This window comes from Chlorocebus sabaeus, chromosome 22 (genome assembly GCF_047675955.1).
Source record: "Chlorocebus sabaeus isolate Y175 chromosome 22, mChlSab1.0.hap1, whole genome shotgun sequence".
Taxonomy (NCBI): Eukaryota; Metazoa; Chordata; class Mammalia; order Primates; family Cercopithecidae; genus Chlorocebus; species Chlorocebus sabaeus.
This window is the reverse complement of record NC_132925.1, coordinates 68,762,156-68,782,259: the sequence shown is the minus strand read 5'-3', so window position 1 is coordinate 68,782,259 and position 20,104 is coordinate 68,762,156. Positions and strand designations below refer to the sequence as shown.

The 20,104-nt window shown below is 38.5% G+C and overlaps 1 protein-coding gene across 16 annotated transcripts in view; it reads right to left on the bottom strand.

Moving 5' to 3' along the window:
- FOXP1 (forkhead box P1) overlaps positions 1 to 20,104 on the bottom strand; it is a 628,854-nt gene that overhangs the window by 87,537 nt on the left and 521,213 nt on the right. For 12 of the 16 annotated variants that reach the window (XM_038002507.2, XM_007984973.3, XM_038002508.2 and 9 more), the window contains 3 exons: positions 10,762 to 10,899; positions 9,627 to 9,716; positions 4,024 to 4,177 (listed from right to left, as the gene is read on the bottom strand). In XM_038002507.2, the coding sequence (XP_037858435.1) occupies positions 4,024 to 4,177; positions 9,627 to 9,716; positions 10,762 to 10,899 (382 nt within the window). The remainder of the gene's footprint in view (positions 1 to 4,023; positions 4,178 to 9,626; positions 9,717 to 10,761; positions 10,900 to 20,104) is intronic. The other 4 variants (XM_007984975.3, XM_073009933.1, XM_007984969.3 and 1 more) reach the window with 1 other exon arrangement.

Genomic DNA, 20,104 nt, shown 5'->3' with positions numbered 1-20,104 from the left:
AGAATCCGAGTGGTTAAGAACTGTGAAATGAGTCTGATAGGATTTTTTTATATTCACCGTGGATCGTTTGCATATCAAAGAGGAGTAAATTATTGCACAGCAGACCAATAACCTTCCCCGCCTTTCTGAGAGGAGCGTTAACAAAAACAGTTGGTCTCTCCTAACGGTTCTCCACGAAAATGTTCAAATGCTCAAGTATTTGCAATTAATATATATTATAAAGGAAGCTTCAAATGATACATTAAGTGGTCAGATATTCTTAGGAGGCATCCTCGACAGACAAGTCGGTTTTCTTCTCCCTTCATAAAAATCAAATGCCAATTATATTTTGATGGATTTTGTCCCAAATGAGCATTTAGTTATTAGGCATATTCAATTATTACTTGTCCCCTGAAATTAAACCTCGGAGGCAAATTAAACAAACGGAAAGGCCACTCCACAATCCCATGTCCGGTTTTGCTGCATCTGGACTATTATTTTCAAACACCTTTCGAAGACAGGTGGGATGCATTTGTAGCTAGCAGGCCTGCTACTGTTGTCTGCACACCAACAATTACCTGTGAACATGGGTGACCCTCAGACCACTGTTTACTCAGTGGAAACAACAGTTAATAGGCTTGTCTGTTGATGATGGCATATTGATATAAAACCACACAAGTCAACACCTATTTTCATTTTCTAGAGAGTAAACGCATGAAAAGAACAGGCCACCTATTTCTTAACTCAAACTAATTGATTTCTGGGTCAGCTGCATGGGAGGCGGGAAGACTAGGACAGGGTTCTGACAACTGTGTTAACTCCCGCTTTCTCTGGAAGAAAAGCAGAAGTTCAATGCTGTTTTAGAAGTAAGCTGTTTATCCAGCAAATAAAGACAAAGACAAATGTATTCAGCACTTGTTATACCTACAGGGTGCATTAATATTACTCTACTCTCCATCTATTCCAATGGGCTGGCAAATCAGTTTCATTATCCATAGAGAAAAATGGTAAATAAAAATAGTAACTCATTAAGTGACAACAGCGATACTTCTGGGACAAACTGCAATGTGATAATTACTTTTAAGAACGTTCTCATCACACTTAACACAGAAGCAGTCAAATGGCTTTCCTCCATCAATGCCATATATCGTTAGTGATGTTAAACTGTTAGTTCAATGAGCACTACCTACCAAAAGGTGTTGTTACTTGACAGCTAAGATCTCATGTTAGACAGATAAAAGGTAACCCAGTCACTCATCAGACTAAATGGATAACACATTTCCAGAAAGTATTTCTTCCAAAACGGTAGACTAAGAATAACAGTATGAAGTTAAACAAATCCATTAGCAGGTACATAACAAAGCATGTAATTTTCTGCTACCCAGAGTTTACATTTTAAAAATTAAAAGGTCAGAATAAGACTGAAAGAATATTTCTGTATGAAATTACTGGTGCTAGGGAGGATGAGATGATTAAAGAGACCAGGGTGAAAAGCAGATAGGCTAATTACGTAAGGCAGAGAGAAGACCCTACAATAACCTTAAAAACAACAGAAAATATCCCTCCGTTTCATATTATAAAGCCTTCAGGGATAAAAAGGCCTTCAAAATATTAATTCTCTATCTATTCCTATACTTGACATTTACATGTTTAAGGTTAACTTGGCAAGGCCATGAACAGGTATGTAAAATAATCTTGATGATTTCTTTATGAAGTGGGCATTACCAGTATTTTTAACAGATAACCCCCATGCCTTGCAACATTTCTTTTTCCAGGACAACTGGCCCCTTCATTATAAAAGAAAATGCAGGCACAGGTTTAAAAAATGTATGTTGTGGGGACAGATGACAGATTACTGTTCATGGAACTCAATTTTACAACCCCAGGTATCACTGGCTCAAAGACAAACAGAGTTGATCAACCTTTTTTTGTCCTTGTACATCCATACCCAGGTGACCATGTTCAAGCAAGTAGAAAGTTGATTTAAACCTCATAATGACATCAGTTTTAAGCCATCATCTCTCTGATAAAAAAAAAAATTGTGTTCTAGTCCAACATGACTGAATTCTCCAGCCACTTTGGGTGAGGGAGTGGGGGGACAAAACCAACCTCCTGATTCAGAGAGATGGAAATAACACTGGTAGTTCACTTTACTGCAAGAACCTGACACCAGAAATATTTGTATTTACGTTTATTCCATCTCGGGCACACGTAGAGGCACCCCTTAGATTTCAAATATGCTTCTTCCTAATGTTGCAGGGGCTAATAGTTACAGCAGACTGCTAAGCCTATCAATCAATGCCATGACTAGTGAATTACCTACCAGTGTCTCTGATATGTTACTGCAGTGATTACACTTCATGCATCACCACATTCATTTCTTTCACATTACACATGAGCTTGTCTTGTCACTGCCCAATTGCCCTCTTTTGGACAGCTTAACTGATGTACTATAACAATGAACCTTAGTGAGCAAACTTAATAGTATAGGAGTGGTGGGAAAAGATGAGAGAGGTTGGAGCTCAAGTCCGGTAGGTGTGTCAGAACAGCCTGCCATGTTTCCAACAATAAATTCAAAGATGTAATTAACACATGCTATGACATCCTGCAAGCACAAAAATGCATTCACTGATGTACATATATATATACTTTCTTTTCTCCTTATTGCTCAGTTATGATACCTTCTGTTTTGACAATGGAGATGCTGAGTATGTATTGAGCAGCTGAGCAGTCATGGCAGAAAAAGGAGTGGAGAGGCAAGAGAGAGGTTAAGAGGAAAAAGCCCTGGTCTATAGTAAAAACAAAATCAGCCTCATAAGGGACAGAAGTCGGGTGTGGTTGACTTAAGGGAAAAGATTCAAATGCAGATACGCTTCCCTGACTTCACTTGACACGAAAAGTTACCAAACAAATGGCCGTGCCTTAAGCAACACGAAGGAGGTTCCATATTTTTAACCTTCTTTAGAAGGCAACTGAATCCAAGCCACCAATCAATGGCTTTAGCTACCAGCCTTTAAGGTACATATAAACCAACATCCAAATCTACTAGAGTTCAAAGAACTGCTGGCCTCGAGGAGGCAACTCAAATCTGCCCGACCACGACCACGCATAGATGGAGGAATTGTGTTTCAAAACACAGGCATGGCACTTTCTACTTTCTCTTTCCTTCCTTCCTGCCTGTCCGCCCTCCCTCCCTCTTGACATCCCTTCCCACCTTCCTCTCTAGTTCCGAATAATCCATCTGCTTTCACATGACATATGTGAAAGTCAGAGTTGCTTAAACCAAGAGGATATCCTAAAAACACCGAGAGTTCCCATTTGTTTCTGATGTCCATCACCCTTGGGATAAAATGTCAGTGGGCTTTGCAAAAGAAATTCATTAAATGTATTAAAATCTTACTTTTCTAGGAATCTCAGTTGTTGAGGAACTGGAGTCTGAAATGGTACCTGTTCTGATGAGTATAGAACTAACTTGCTCAAAAATCAACAGATGAATGCAAAAAGAAAAAAAAAAAAGGAAACTAAACAAAAAACAACCTTGCCTTTTATAAGAGAAAGTCATTGATTTTAATCGTTTACAGAAAAATAAACCTGAATTTATCTCTACATATTAAAACGTGGCATTTATAAAGCCCTACTAAGATTTAAAATAGCACATGTTACATGGTATAAAATCTCTTAAATGAATAATAAAAGCCTTCAGGAAAATTCCTTTGTGGTTCCAAACAGAAACACTACAAGAGTCCATTAAAATGCTCAGTAAGTGCAAAGCAGTGCCTCGTTCCCTTACTCCAAGAGTGTCTAACAGTGGGAGTGCTCTGCTATAGTATAGCTAAGCCTTCAGACCACCGTAAGACTTCATTTTGGCATCAACAAGCATTTCACCTTCTGCACGGGTCCATCATGATCCCACTCCACTTTTCTTCAAAGAATCTATGTGCATGTTTTGATGGACAATGTCCTTAACGAATATACCAAGAGACAACCCACCACGTCCACCCAAAGTCTTCACAGAGCTATGCCTTCTGTATAATCAACGCATACCTTGAGCAAGAGGTTGAAGGGGAAGGGCAGGCTGCCCGGGCTGAATTGTCAGAAGGCCTTGGCGCTGCAAAGACAGGAGGTGCTGCTGCTGTAACTGCTGCATCTGTAAAAGCTGCTGCTGAAAAGCCAACTGCTGGGTAGCCACCTGCTGTTGCTGTAAGAAATCAGGAAGAAAAAAATGAGATGGCCACTTCCCTAGGAAGGTGAAAAGTATGGACACTTCCAAACTCACCATCATCGTCAAATGCTGAGAATGGTCACTGGAGCTCAGTGGAGGGCTCCATGTCAAGGTTTAAAAGGGACAGAACATACCTCCTCTGAAGAGGGGTGGGAAGTGAGTGTGTTACCTTTCTACTGCCTGCTCCCATAAACAAATAATTCGTCAATCAAACCAGCTTCCCCCCAGTTTGAAAGGCCTGAGTTCTGTCATCAAGACGTAAACTTTTAGCCTTTGAAATGTTTGATTATGCACACTAGAGAGAAGACTGCATCACTCTAGTCTGAAGGGGTTTGAACCCCGAACCTTTGAGGTGTAAAAGAACAAGCTGCCTCCCTCCCTGCCTGCACCGGCAGAAGCTTTTAACTACTCTGTTTATCACTTCTGACATAAATAAATGAGAAAAAATCAGACCTTTGAAGAAGAAAAACTTCATCTAATATTGTTAATTAGCCATGACAAACGATGAAATAACATTGTAAATCTTTCATAGAAACAGCCACTAGATTTTAATTACACACATTCATAATTTAGCAAACAACATCGTACTCGACTGTGAGTTTAATATGAACGACAGTCTAAGCTTCAGATGCCTTAACATGGTTTTAGTCTCAGAAACCCCCAGCTCTGGTTGCTTGTCCTGCTTCCCCCATTTGCTTTGTTCTTGAAAAGAAGGGGCTTTACGATATGATAAATATCTTTTTGTTGATTGGACGATGACAGGAGGAAAACTTTTGTTGTGTAAAACATCAATACATCATTCCTGTGTTTAGCAGGCCTTGCTTCAGCCAAAAAAAATTAATGTAGATTTCCTCAGTAATTATCTGAGTGATAGAAAGAGAATACAGTGCAGTAGCACAATAAATAGAAGGAAATTATCTAATATCCTTAATCTGCTAGGAATCGTATCGAGGTGGAGGTCTTAGCCACATTATGGCTAACAATTATAAAAGGAAAATTAACCCTTCCCAAACTGTGGCATAAAAAAAAAAGTTTCTTCAAGAAAAGAACAAGATCAGTGTTCCTAATTCTGAGTATGATTCAAAAGATCAGAGAGACTTTTACAACTGAAAGGACTATCCAAGCCCTTTCTGAGCTTACATGTTCTGGCTAATAACTATACTTTACAAACAACTGCATTCACTTAACCTAACACATGACCTTGATCTGATACATCCATAAAATGGTATGTATATCAAGACCTTCTGATGCAAAGTTCAAAGAAAGAGAAAAATGGTGGTTTCCTTTCGGTCTTCATGTAGTTTATTTTACAGTAAAAACCATCATTCTCATATTAGCAACCAATTTCAGACTTACTACCATGCCACTGAGAAAGTTAATTGAGTTTCACTCCAAAAAACAAATTCTATACCACTAACAACAAAAATTTAAATAAATTTAAATGAAAAGCCAGTGTTTTCATTTTAAGAACAGCATGCATAAAATGATCCAATTGTTTTCACCCCTTCCCAAGTTATCACATTAATGTAAAACCCAATGATAGTTATATTCATGTCAAAATGATTTTTTCACTTCTTCAACAGATATTAACTCACAACATTACGAAAAAAGGGAAGGAGGAGAAAAAAACAACATTGACACAATAAAAGATCAGGGAATTAGCTCTTCTGAAGGCAGAATATAATGGGGGGGGGGTACAGCTGGAGGTTGGGGAGGGTGTTTCCCGTCTTACTGTAAATGAAATGTTTAAAAATTTTGTATTTATATAAAATGACTGATGCCTTTTCTGTTGTCTCTGTGGCCATCCCTAGGAAAAGCTCATGAAAGCTGTCTACGTTTGAAAAGCCAGGATATAAAAGTATACAAGGCCCATTGTCCAAAGAAAGAATTTAAAAGCAACACTGGTTGCCAAACTGCGCTCCCCACCCAGTTACCAAACACAGGATACGGGTCCATTTGTTTACTTCTCACAATTGAATGCATACAAAAAAGGTCTCCGTGCAGTCCCCTCGGCAGGTCAGTAGTCAGTGTTAAAATGCTCAAATGCCCTGATAAACCTCGCGTTTCGGATCCCCTCCCTAGAGCTGCAGTCAAAGGTCTGTTTTCCTTTCTTCGGCTACTCCCTACTGCCTAACATAAACTGTCATAACTGCCCGGGACAAACGGCCCTTTTAAAACAATCAACTTAGCCTACCTCACCCGCACAGGATGGAATCTTTTTTTGTAGCTCGATTTAAAATGAATTCTGTTGTCTATTTTCCTCACCACTTCTGTCCAATATTCACGAGCAGTCACTTCAATAGCTGCACCAGGGCTACATCCTCTTCCTCCCTACATCCCTACCTAAGAGCACGTATCTTCTTAAGGAAGGTCCTGTCTTCGTCCAACCCAATATGGAGCCAAACTTTCTCAGGAAAACATCTCAAGGCAACTTTAGGAGGGAAGGAAAGAAAAAAAAAAAAAAAAAAAAAAGCAAAGGTACATTGTTCTGGCCAAAGATCAGGTGTCTTATTGCAGAGGTAATCAAAACAGGAAAAAAAAAAAAAGGGGGGGTGGGGGGGAGTCTGACAATACAAAATTATGAGCCACTAATGACTGGGGACTCAGTAAATTAACATACTTGTTCCATCTGTCAACATCCAAGTTCAAACCTTGTTAAAATCATAACCACCAGTCCACATCATGAAATTGCTACCGTGTGACTCCACCTCATTTTAGCACAAAAGGACTACCACCTGCATGATAATTCAAGGAGACTGGTCCCTACCTCAGGAAAATACGGATCTCTTAACCATTGTTACCTGGGTCTCAGACAACTCCACTGGCACCATGAATCCAAGGAGACCCATCCACTGGTCTGCCTACCTCAAAGGACATTCAAAGCAACCTATTTTCTGGGTCACCTTTGCCTGGGAAGTGGATGACAAAGCATGGACCACAGCAAACCTAGCGACCTGGAGACGCAAGAATGTTCCCACCATGTCTCGCTTTCTCCTTGTTTAGACACAAAGTGTTCTCCTTGCCCACCCCCACTCCCTTCCCAAACTCAGACACCACTATCATCTTTGTGCTCTGAGATGCTCTCCTTTCTGACAACAGCAATTTGGGAGAGGTAACTTTTATCCTTCTTTCTGCTGTGTAACTTTCCCCTTCACATTTCTTTATCTGCCCTCTGAGCTCATCTGAACTTTCATGTTCTCCCAGCATGCAGACGTGCATTCCAAACTATGTCTCACAGACCAAATAAGAGGTTAATAAGAAGTGGCAACAGAAAGGAAAAACACAATCCCTGGTAACTGATAAGAATGACAGTGGCAGCCCTTTTTTGTTTGTCTTCAAATATAGAGTTAAAGATCTTTAAAAAACTAAATTTTGATGCCTTTGAAAAGAAAGAAGCACAAAATAACAACAGGGGGTTATTGCCTGCAAGCCACAGGGGAGAAACTCCATAATTCTTATTCTCCCTTTTGAAGGCTGTTAGCAATCTGATTCAAAAAAGCAACAGCAGAAGGGGAAACCTCTTGAGGCTGTAACCATTTCCTGTGATCATGCATAATGTGCTTCAAAAGTGGGTTTTTACCAATTCTGTTGATCAATTGCACCTCCTTCATACCCCTTCTTTTTTCTGCTGTGTTTACATCTGATGTGACTCAATGACAAGCACTGTCTGAGACTGTGAAACAGGCCTGTCATGTTGATTTATGGGCGCATCAAACCACAACTTGTCCAAACTGAAGCTCGCAGTTCATTAATTAGAGAGTTGTGACTTTGAAGTCAGCTTTCAGACTGTGGTTTTTAACATTTGGCTTAATTTATATGCTCTTGAATGTGGATCTCTAAGGAAAAAACTGAAATTCCCTTCTTGTCTTTGAACTTCTTTTGACCGCACAATAATCATTTCTTTGTCCAGAGTGATGCCTGCAATCCCAGAGTCATTAACGCGCATTGAACTGCCACTGATGAGTAAGCCCTGCTGAATTAGAAAAACAGCCAGCAAAACAAAGCTGAGAGCCTTCTGCACAGTGATATCTCACAATTACATGCCTTCCCTCCCTGTGCCATTTCCATTTTAATTACTGTTAGTCCTTTAGATTTACATTTTAGACACTTTTTAATCTGTTCCCTTTTTTATTATAGCAGCACCCGGTAGCGCGCCACTGTACTTAAGGTTGTGTCAGCATTTTCATTAAAACACCTCCTCCCCTTCACCCCAAAACTGCCCCTACTCTGCAGGGGTTTACATCGGGCTGCTCAACAGGACTCCAGGGTGAAAACTTGGCAGGACATGGAAAACGTCCCTAATTTGTGTCCAGGGAGGCGGCAGCAAAGGGAGAATGTCTGGGTCACTCCCAGGGTGAAAAATTAGCACAGCCCGGCATCCTCACTTAGGTGAGCGACAGGGACGTCGAGTCACCTGGTAAGACTCCCTGCAAAAGAACAAAAGTGGCCACCTGCTTAGGGCTGGTGAAGAAGCTGTTAAAGTGGACGAGGTGCTGTATATAGAATTATAAATTGTGTCATCCCAAGGAGAACACTTAAACAAAAAGAATTTCAGTCCACTGTAAAAATATGAGGAGGCAAGTTAAATTGGATAACTCTGGAATGGGTAGAAAGATGTCACAATAACGCACACATGCACACAGATACTCCCACAACTGAGTCTCACCCACACAGAATTGAGTAGAAGGTGAACTGGTAACTCCCTGGAAAGGCCTTACCATGTATGGGATGAATGCTGTCAACCTTCACGGTGTGGCATAATGCGGTAAGTTATGGACACTATCAAGCGTGATGCATATAGAGGCTATTATGATATACTTTTCTCTCTCCCTCTCAAGAAAACACAACCCAAGCTGGAGCCTTCTCTAACTTCAACTCATGCTCTCTGGTACATGCCTTTAGCAATTATATTATGTACAACTTGCATGAAGAAGTTAAACAAAAGATGTGGATGTTTAATCTTCTTCTAACTTTTTTGTTTGTTTATCCAACCTCACAAGGGGTTATTCTTCCAATGGAAAAGGCCATCACCACACACCCAAGCTCTCCGAGCTGGGGGGGGGGACAAAAAACTGAAGGTTGCATCCAAGTAAAATTTTCCTGAAAGCACTTCACTTCCCCCAGCTCCATTTTGGCCCTCAGTTGTTACCAGGTTGCAAAAAGTAACCTGAAGACTCTGTCAATGAGGCCTCTCCTGATCCTCACACAGGTACACGTGCAGTGGTGTTATAAAATATGTGGCAGCAAGCAAATGGAACCCAGAAAAATCTGAGTGAAAACAGGACAATAACTCTCAGTCTGAAAGCTGAGAACCGATAGAGTCAGCTCAGTTGTGCAATCATTTAAAAGATGAATGACAGTTTAATAGCCACTAGATAGTCCTCTGGGATCTGTGGTTTGAAAGTAAAATATGTATTGTCGGTACCTCTTTAGGCTGTTTTCCAGCATGTTGTTGTTGTAAAAGTTGAAGCTGCAACTGTTCCTGTTGTTTTTTATAAAACTCTTGAAGCTGCTGCTACAAAGGAAAGAGAGGACGGTAAGTAACAGAGGGTAGCGCCAATCCACTGTCCCTTTTGGTGCCATATACAAACTGTGATTTGAAAAATAGCATCCTTTTATCTGTAATGGCCTGACCTTTAGTTTGAAACTCAACAATAAATTCAGCGCACACTGACTATTCTTGGCATTATTGTTTGAAAAGTAATCTCCAAAATGAACTGATGAAAAACATACCATTTTCTACACAAACTAATTAAAATAAGGCAAAGAATGACCTTTGATAGTACAACAAAGCTGAAATGCCCTTGCTGAGAGAGTCTGGTGAATCTCTACTGCATGCTTTCTACATGACAGGGCTGGGCACTATGCAGTGTTATTCTGTATGTGTATGGACAGTCTGGGAGCTTCCGCTGCATCCTGTCCCTACCACCGGCCAGGCCAGTGACTCCTGCTGCAGTAGTTCTGAATCTCATCTATTTGGTTCAGGTGGCTGTTAAGTCTGACTATTAGGTCCCCATGGTGCAATGACAACCAGAAGTTCATTTCAGTAACATCGTACGTGGAAGAAGTAAAATCAACTTTGGACCTTACAATTAGCAAACTCCAAAATGCTTCTTTATGTTTAAAGAAAAAAAAAATCTGTAAGCTTCTGAGTTGAAATGGGGACTTCAAGAGCTGTCATATTTAAATCCACTCCCAACGTGCTCCTCATTTTGCTTTGATTCACACCATTTAGGAGCCTCTGGGCTTACCAAATAAAAGAGTGTAAAGCCATGTAAGCCTAAAAGATCTTACTGCTACCAAGTCCAATTACAGCCCTGATCTCAGTCCATCGGGTACTCTCCAGGCCCAAACCCTAGTCACCATGCAGGTCTCCTCTCTTTTGGGCATGCAAAAGCATGTCGATTATTCAGCGACTGGTCTGTGTCCTGCCCCACCCATGCTGTTCTACTCTTCACTGGGCAAAGAAGCTGCTCTGGTGGAGGGGAGACTGTGAATGGAGTGATAGGGGCCCCTGGGTTCTGGGGGAGACAGGCTGGAGGTGGAGGAAGGACAATTACCTGTTGAAGCATGAGGGCCTGCTGCTGCTGAAGGAGAACCTGGAGCTGCTGAGGGCTCAGCACTTGTTGCTGGAGGATCTGCTGCATTTGCTGGGGAGTGATAACTTGAGGTGTCATCATAGCCACTGACACGGGAACCTAGAACGTTAATGAAGGATAAATAGGAAGCCAGGAAATCAGAAGCACGCAGCCTCCCAGGTTCAGCGGCTGACTGCCATCCGCCTGCTTAAAGAGTTGCCCAATTTCCCATGCAACATGTATTTATCCAGAGGGGATGCAGCAACAGATCCTATTTCATCTATCATGGAGTTTATTTTAAAGAAAGAAAAATAAAACCTTGCAGTACTGACTGGGGTTCCAGGCAGCCTTGCAAGCAGACAGAAAGGACCAACTTAATAAACCCTAACTGGAGTTAGGATACGACCATTCTCAATTGCTTATTAAGAGTGAGTTTTTGGTCAAAACCATCTGTGGGAAGTCAACCCAAACTTGAATTTTGTTTGAGGGAAGAAGACAAATGGTAACCAACACCTTTGCAGTTGGAGCCCATATGACCCACTTGCTCTGTGGACAGTGATGTTAAGAACAATCAACAAACGCTCAGACTTGCGGGAAAGGGAACCTTGGACACACCTTCTGACCTTAAACACAGACCCTTCGCATGATGCCTTTTACCCTTCCTTATTCACCCAGCATACAGATGTCTCAATTCTTTCATATTATGTGCAATACCATTAAAAGCCGCTTTCCATGACATTTCAGTGACAAACAGCTACAGTGATGAACTTGATAGCATTTCATATTTGCAACTGTTAACACGTTTCTGCACGGGCATCTTTGCAAGGAACCTGCACACTGTATCTGAAAGGATGATGTCTTGTTCAGATAAAACACTGACATTAAAATGACAGGCTGTCTTGGCCAAGGTTACACAAATTGTATTCAAGCGGATACCTAATGACAATGCTATGAATTCTGCAAGCTTTCTAGAATGTAATTTAGCTATTCAAAATAATCACTGCACTTGTGTTTAATTTGCAGACTACATGAGAACCATTTTGTCAGTCCCCGTAATGCAAGAAGACTATTTCATGAAAAATCACCCCCCCAAATAAAAAGATAAGGAAAGAAAAAACAATGAAAGAAAAGACAAAACCTGTATGTCTTCTAACCGTAATATTTAAGCATCTTACTTTTCTTTGGTTTCTAATCAAACATGTGACAGCAAGAAGCTAGAAGCAGTAAAGGATATACTTTGTTAAAAAGGATCTGCTGTCATCTCATGTATTACAATAAAAGGTAATAACATGTTTTGCACTTTGCCTGTGAGCCACTTAAAAAAAAAAATCCGGCAGACAATAGCTGATCAGAAGATAAAAGAATTAAAAAATCTTTCAGGGGAGCAGTAAGCAAAAGGCAGAAATGCAGTATTAATTTTATGTAACATAATGTCTTAATATGCAGTTTATCCTGACTTTTTCACATGATTTGTCCTGTCATTTGCATAGCGAGCTCTCATTCCTAATTTCACAGTCATTATGCACTGATGTCCCGATTTCTCAGCATCACTAATTTTGATGAACTAAAAATGGTTCCTGAAGGTCAGATTCATGTACAGTGAACGTTCTCCACTGTTGTTGTGGGCATGTTTCATGTGTGCGGATGTTGATGTGCAAGTGTCGTGTGTTTGGAAAACACTAGCTAGAACATGCGAAAAATTTCATTAACCCAGCTCTGGAAGGTCATCCATGAATTCTTCCTATTCCAGTGGCCTTTTAAGTTTAGATGTAGATACACTGTAATTTAAAACAGATGGGCATGTCTGAATATTTTCATATGCAAAATGGGACAGATGTATATGAATGGATAAATTATCCTTTTAAAAAGATAATTTGTAGCACGAAATATCACCAATGATTGGAACAGTGAACTTGCATTCAGTCTAGGGCAAACACCAGGAAGACATTATCAAAACATCTAACCATCTACAAATTAATTCCAATTAGTCTACTTTGTCTTCATCCAGAAGAAACTTTTCTGATTTTTAAATATCTACTGGGTGCCAATCGGTATCCTTTGAGCTGCTAAAGCCAGCGTATCACAATAGAAGTTTACTTTTCCTTGAGAGTTGCATCATCATACGGGGAGGTTTGATTAAGCAAACAAAAGAACCATGTTTAAGGTTTCTTTTTTCCTCTGAGTTTCTTGGATGATGTACAATATAAATATTCTTGAGCCAAATTTCTGATGGTGATGAACAGGAAAACAGACAGGAATAGGGTGGTGTAAAATCTAAACTGGTGATGAACATGAACTTAACAGAGTTAGAGCAGAAATCATCATAGAAATAACCTCCTGGTCATTGTTTTTAAAAGAGCTATAGAAACCTTATGCTAGAAAGGGGCACAGGTGAACTTTTGGGGGCGATGGAAATGTCCATATCTTGACTGGGGTGGTGCTCACACACGTATACAATCATCAAAACTCTTCCAACTAAACACTGAAAATCAGAATATCTGAGCCCACGTAAATCATCCCTCAATAAAACTGTTTTAAAAGTTACATATGTCTCCTAAAATAGTTTTTTCCCCTTAACTCAGGTAGAACTAGAAGCATCTTCTTAAAGGAGAAACATCATTGTCCCCTGACTGTCAATAATAAAAGGGGGAATCATGGAAAGGACTGACATATACCTGTACAGACAATTTTTAAAGGCTGACATCCAACTAGTGGTTTAAATCTCCTTTTCCCATAATCATTTATTCCTTTTTTGCAGTTATGGAACAGGATAATGAACTTGAGTCTCCCCTTCTTTTTCCTTTTGGACATTTTGATGGAGGTGCTGATGAGTAATAATATGCTTTCCAGCAGCAGGCACCGCCAAAGGAGGGAAGGAAGCAAGAGGCCTGAGTAATCCTCCAAACGGGCTGCTCAGTCTCTGAATAATCAGAAGTGGGCTATTATATCCTGATGGTCTTCACTTCACTTTTACTATCTGAAACCACGTTTTCATGCCAGTTAACTCTGGGCCTCCAAAGTGGGCTCCAGCTTCATTTACAAATGTTATAAAACTGAGACTTCCCCAAAGTTTCTGTTCCAACATATCATGAAAAGAGGTTATGGAAAGCTTTCACAAACATATTCAAATAGACCAGAAACGATGGTGGGGTAGAAAATAAAAATAAATAAATAAATAAATCTGAGCACAGTTTTTAAGGCTTTAAATTGTTAAGAATTATAGCCTATATATCCACTCCCTTAATTCCCAACGTCCAACTTTTTCATGTAGCTAGTCCCTACTAATACTAGGAATCAAAGGGCATGCAGTACCAGCGAGAGGCTATTACAGCCCACACTTTATTGCCCATTACTACTGAGGTCATTAGCGGCAAGAGTGATTGTAGCAGTCTTAACCTATTGATCACTGTAACTACTATCATTTAATCCTGTGTTGAATGTCTGGAAAGCGGCTAAAGGCACACAAGAGAGAGTGCTTTAGCATTGAGAAATATGGCCAAAGCTTCGAAATTACACTTTGATTCATAAAATCTAGCCAGTGGTTTAAATCAATAGTATTTAAAACAGTCATGTGAGTTTTTAACTACAGCACTCTAATATTTATGGGCCCCTCTTTGAGAGTATTCAGTAAAAACGAAACTTTTTTTTTCTTTTTTCAGATTTCATGCCATCTACCTTAACCTCCTTGAGATAAAAACATTCATTTCTGATGTTTTCTGTGCTACAGGGCTCAGGCCTTAACTGCGAGTTCAAGCTAATTCTTGATTTCTTTCTCAAAAGATGATTTAAATATAAGGCAAAAAAAAATTTCCGATACTGTAACTACCTTAACTGTTTGAGTATATAGAAATGAGTATGTTTTATGAGTTAACAATGAATCATAGAAGGCAATTTATGAAGAACTAGAATGATTCTGTCTAGCTGCCTTCAGGGATCAGAAATTCAAATTAAACTTCTGGCAGACATTTAAAGAATGCTAGCATACAAAACTGAATTTAAAAAAACGCACACAGTTAACACTCCTCAGTGGAGTTTCAAGAGGAAATCATGAATTAAAAAAGCACACGGCATGCTACACTGTTGACTGATACCAACTGGGTGTGGCCGATCCAGGTGCACACAAACCTGCGGGAATGGCAGAAATACAGCTGTGCTTGGGCCATCACAGCTCTGCTAGTATGGGCCTGCTGCTACCTTAATACCAGCAACTGGGAAAGCAGTGTTAGCACTAACAGCTGCTGCTAAAAGCCCATACACTACTGTGTAAATTCTGCCTGATACGGTTTTTTCTTCAAAATGACTATCAGCTGAATGCTGAAAGACTATTAAAATAATATGCCATATTATTTCCTTTAACGTCCAATGGGGAAAGGTAGATGATGGGAAGGGAAAAATCTAAAAAGCAAACAAACAAATAAAAACACTCAGAGAAACAATACTTATTTCTAAGCTAGGAGACAACTGAAGGAATTGGGTGGGAGGGGAGAAGACACAATATAAATTCTGAAAATAACACGTTATCATTTTTTTCTCTTTAGTTTACGCTCCAGTCAACTATAAGTAAATACTACCTAGCACACATACACATAAATTTTGCACATCAGGTATCTCATAATTAATGTGTATACAAATAATAAAAATGAGAAGATAAAAAATTTTAAACATTGTTTCATTTTTATTAATCTGGTTAATAATTTAGAAACTCTTTTTACCCTCTGATCATTCACCACATGTATGTCCCAGAAAATTCACTTCCGTTCTAGCCTTCAGGCTATATTTGGGTGGTAACAGACCAGGTTTGGCAGTGTCACCTGGTTAATCAAATAACAGGAGCAAAACACATTAAATTAGAAGGCTCCAGAATGTCACCAAAAAAACAAACATGAGAACATAGCTCCACTAAAAAATAATAATTAAAAAAAACTATGCTAAGTATTTTATGACCATATACAAGCTAGCCTGTGTAGAAGAAAATTAAACATCATCACCTCTGGCCCCCCGTGGAAAACAAGTTTTCATAATTAACAAGCCAATGGATACAACAGAGGTATTGGCAAACAGAAAAGTTAGAAAGCTTCTATTTCTCCATGGTATTAAAATAAAACAAAACAAAATGAACCAACCAGGTACCATGCAAGTAACTATCATACAGGAAAGAAAACACACTTCTGACACAGTATTTCGGTCTTTAAAACATTTTTAAAAAGCTTGTTATTTATGTGGAAAGTATAATTCTGTTTCATTATGGAATTCTGCTTTTTGTATAACTCTTTTAGGCTTAGCTATTTTGCCACAATACTGTACAAAGCACTAAGGCAGGTAATGGTTATTATATTAATGCAAAATCATCTAGGTAGTCAGTCATTAGCATAACAGTTCTCTCAGTAACAATACAACCAACTATTAAAAATTTTTTTTCAAAAGACCTCTTTAAAATGCAATTAGCATTTCATTTTTTATCGTTTTGTTTATTACATTCTATCAAGAAAGGCTATCTTTCTTTCACAAAAAAATTGTAAGGCCAAGGCTCGCCTGCCAATCAGGAGTTATTTCAGGTTATCAACCTTAATAAGCAATCTCCAGCAATGCCCTCCGAGCTCTTCTTTTTCTTTTGTCTTTAAATTCTAAAAAGTGGCATAAATGCATATTTGTTTACAGCAGAGGTATTAGTGGAACATCAACAGCTCTCCTCTAACATTTCCCAGGCACACAAGGTTACTCCACTAAGTGCCAGTATAATTGTTTTAGCTCTAATAAATATCAGCTTCATTTGCATAAAAATGTAAAGTTTACATAAATTAAATCGCTTCTCCCATTAGCAACTGTTAAATACAGGAAACAATGGAGGCCACACATGAAAATAATCACTTAATAAGCACTGATTCTTTCAACCTAGCAACTATTATTATTATTATTTAAATCAAGAAAATGCCTTCTCTTTTCTACTTCCACCACTTTCCCCTGTAGCTGGGATGAAAAACGATTTAGTGCATGTGAATTAAACATGCTATGGCATTTTATATTAACAACAACAACAAAAATCATTTTTAAGTGCTGCAAATGGGAGGGGGGAGAACTACCCCAAGAAGGTACCCCAGAAAAGATTCTATCCATAGATCTGTAGTTCTTAAAGGGAAAAGGAAGAGGCCTTGGCTAAAGAAGTTCTCTTAAATTGAAGTATTACTCAAAAATAATGAAAGAGACAGCAACTGTTTCAATCCTATCTGAGACACATACATGATTAAAATAAATAAAAGATAACTTGTGGATATAGTTTTAGATCAACAGTTACTGTTAAATGAAGAAAAATATAATGTCTTTCTTCTGTCTAAAGAAGATTTTTCTAACACTAAGAATTAAATTTGTAGCTCTGCTTTCCTCATGATTTAATCAGCATAGAAAATTTCATAGGGAGCTTAACTGCAAATATGTATTTTTTTCCTCGTATTACTGAGAGGGAGAAGGGACTATAATTGAATTTCAACATACAGGTAGGCCAAAATTAGACCATTTCCAAAGTTTTATAAGGCCTTACTTAGGGTGCAATCACTCTTTAAAAAGAATTACAACTCAAGTTTCTCAAATTGTACAGTTTCTCACGCCTATTTCCAACACCTTCACCTTATACATCACAGTTAAGCTAAAGGGTGCAAATGAGATTCTAATGAGAAAACATCAGTTGCTTCTTTGACAATCTCACCATTCACTGATTTATTTCTAATGAAGACAAAGTCCAACCAAAAGCTTCCTACAAGTTAAAGGTCAAAATATGTTCAAAAATGCCTAGTAAAATCAAGGCAAATGGGAAACCCGTGCAGACCCGCCTCATGAAGTGGTGTGACAATTAGAGTAATTGTACAAAAAGCCATCTTCAGGAAAAAGTAGAAGAAATTAAGCTGCCACAACTGTAACAGGTTAGATGAAAAAAATCTAAATTTAATGTATTCTCCCCTGTGTCATCTTGTTTTGTCAAGACATCAAATAGAATTGGGAAGTACAAAATAACAAGCCCTTGAGAAATCACAGAAGCCGACCTTTTTGATGTTGTTGATTTACCTTGTTCTCAGTTATTTGAACAATGATGTTTCAGATTTAAGGGCAAGATAAAGCTTAGAAATTAAAACATGATACCAAGGTATTCTAAAAAGCTCACCCTAACATTTAGCCTGCATCTTCATTGATTAGTTGTTTTTAACTGGATTTGAAAATGAGGCACAATGTATGTGTTCAGTATTCATTTTTCTCATTTGAAATTAATTTCTCCTCAAACAACTCACAGGTTGGAAGAGGGACTCAATGAAGAGCATTCCTACAATCCAAAAGTAGAGGCCCAGATTAGCTCTTCTCAGATAATTCAAGTCCCCACAATCTGCAAAGGATTGTTTAGCTAAGAGACACCTGAGTTTTCTTTTTTAAATGAAAGAAAATAAGACTGAATGCAAAATACCACTTGGTGGGGGTGGGAGGGAAGTATTGCACGCTCTGAAAGGACTAAAACAAGAGTCCAGAGATACGCTGCTTCCAAGAAAACAAACCTTTTACCAAACAACAAATTTAGCTAACAGTGTTAAGACTATCCCCAAATCTAGCCACACAGATACACATAAAGCTACCCTTTTGCCCCAAGAGAGCTACAGCCCATCAGCAATGTAACTTGTAGTCTTACATGAAATGTTATGTGCAAAGATACATGAAATCAAGCTATCACAAGACAGCATTCTCAACTTTTATATGTTGCTATTTCCTTCTCCTCAAGCATATATATAAATCAAAAACTGCAGCAGTAAAAACTATCTGAGGCACTAAAAATAAATAACCTAATATTTGCAAGCATTATAATTTATGAAACCTAGACAGTTAATAAAGCTGTTTAATAATTCCTTGTCATTGAATGCAATTTTAAAATGTAACACACAGAGAGACACGATTTATGTATTTATTTACTCTAAACTTCTCGATCAACTGTTGCTACATTATCCCTTGTTTGCAAATCAAGGAATGATGAACTACCTGAAGTGGAATCTAACTGACCACTATATTTGTCCAGTTACCAAGAACATGGTTTTCAGGTTCTCTTTAGTGATGTTCATCTACAACTAAACCACATAATAAAATAAATTCCTCCAACCTTCATTTTGTCAATTCAAATTTTACTCAAATTTTAGTACAGACTGAGAAGCTAGTCACAACACTCTCTCCTGATTGTCTCAGAAACATAGTAACTCAAACAATGTTTCTGCCACATTAACTAAGACAAACATGAACTTTCATTGTTTTTAATTAATCTAGATTTTAATTTCACGGTATCTTCCAATTGTGTGGAGGTTGGCTGAGAAGCTGTAGAACTGGTCAGTGTCATAAAAGAGTTTATCTTTCAAGTGACAGGTCCTGACAACGTGTAGATGCAAGGCAGTGATGGTGAGGGTTTTGTTTTTTAAGGCACATTTAACTGCAAACAACAACAAAAAAAATTCAAGCCAACCATTCCGATCATAAGCTTTCTGATGATTTATGGTTTACCAACTGAGCAAGGTTACGCAACACTGCATGCCTTTAGATGCATTATTTCAGCTAGTTGAGATTTAATTAAGATCACAGCCTCTAAAATCCCTGTCAAATGAAAATTCAGAGAAGACAATACACTATATATCCTCATGCAGAATGTTTCCATTCCATCCCTGGAAAAATATGAGTTAATCCGCGTTTCTATGGCTGCAGACAAAAGTTCGCTAATTTTGTTTTCTTTTGACACTTAGGTTGTTTTCTATTATATGTCATGAGATCATTCCCTTCCAGGGAAAGAAGAAAAAAATCGAGAGTGATACATGTTGCAGAAAATGCACTTGACATTATTAGCCGACATTATCATAGCTTAGCCATGATGCCATCACATTTTCATGTAATCAACCCATGCTTACAAGTTTCATTTAATAAAATATTCATTAACACAACACAAAAACCTACCTTACCTAAATTACTCGGATTAGATAATTGACATGTTATGCTTCTCATTTCCTTAACTAACCAACTTTTTGTCAGACAAGCTAAACATTTGGGCAGGAAACAAAGTTCTTAAGACAAACGGGTGAATATAAAGTCCATTACTTTCCTTCTGTAAGTCGTTCTTCGGGTTAAAAAATAATCCTCAATAGATTTCTTTCTTATGGGCTGGTATTGATCCATACTATTTTTTTAAAGAAAAAAATGTATTACTATGTGCCCCTTTACCTAGTCAAATTTATTTTTATTTGCATCTTCTTAATATTTGGTTGCTTATCTCATGCCTTAGAAATGACAGGTGCTTGCAGTCTCACTCTTGACAGGC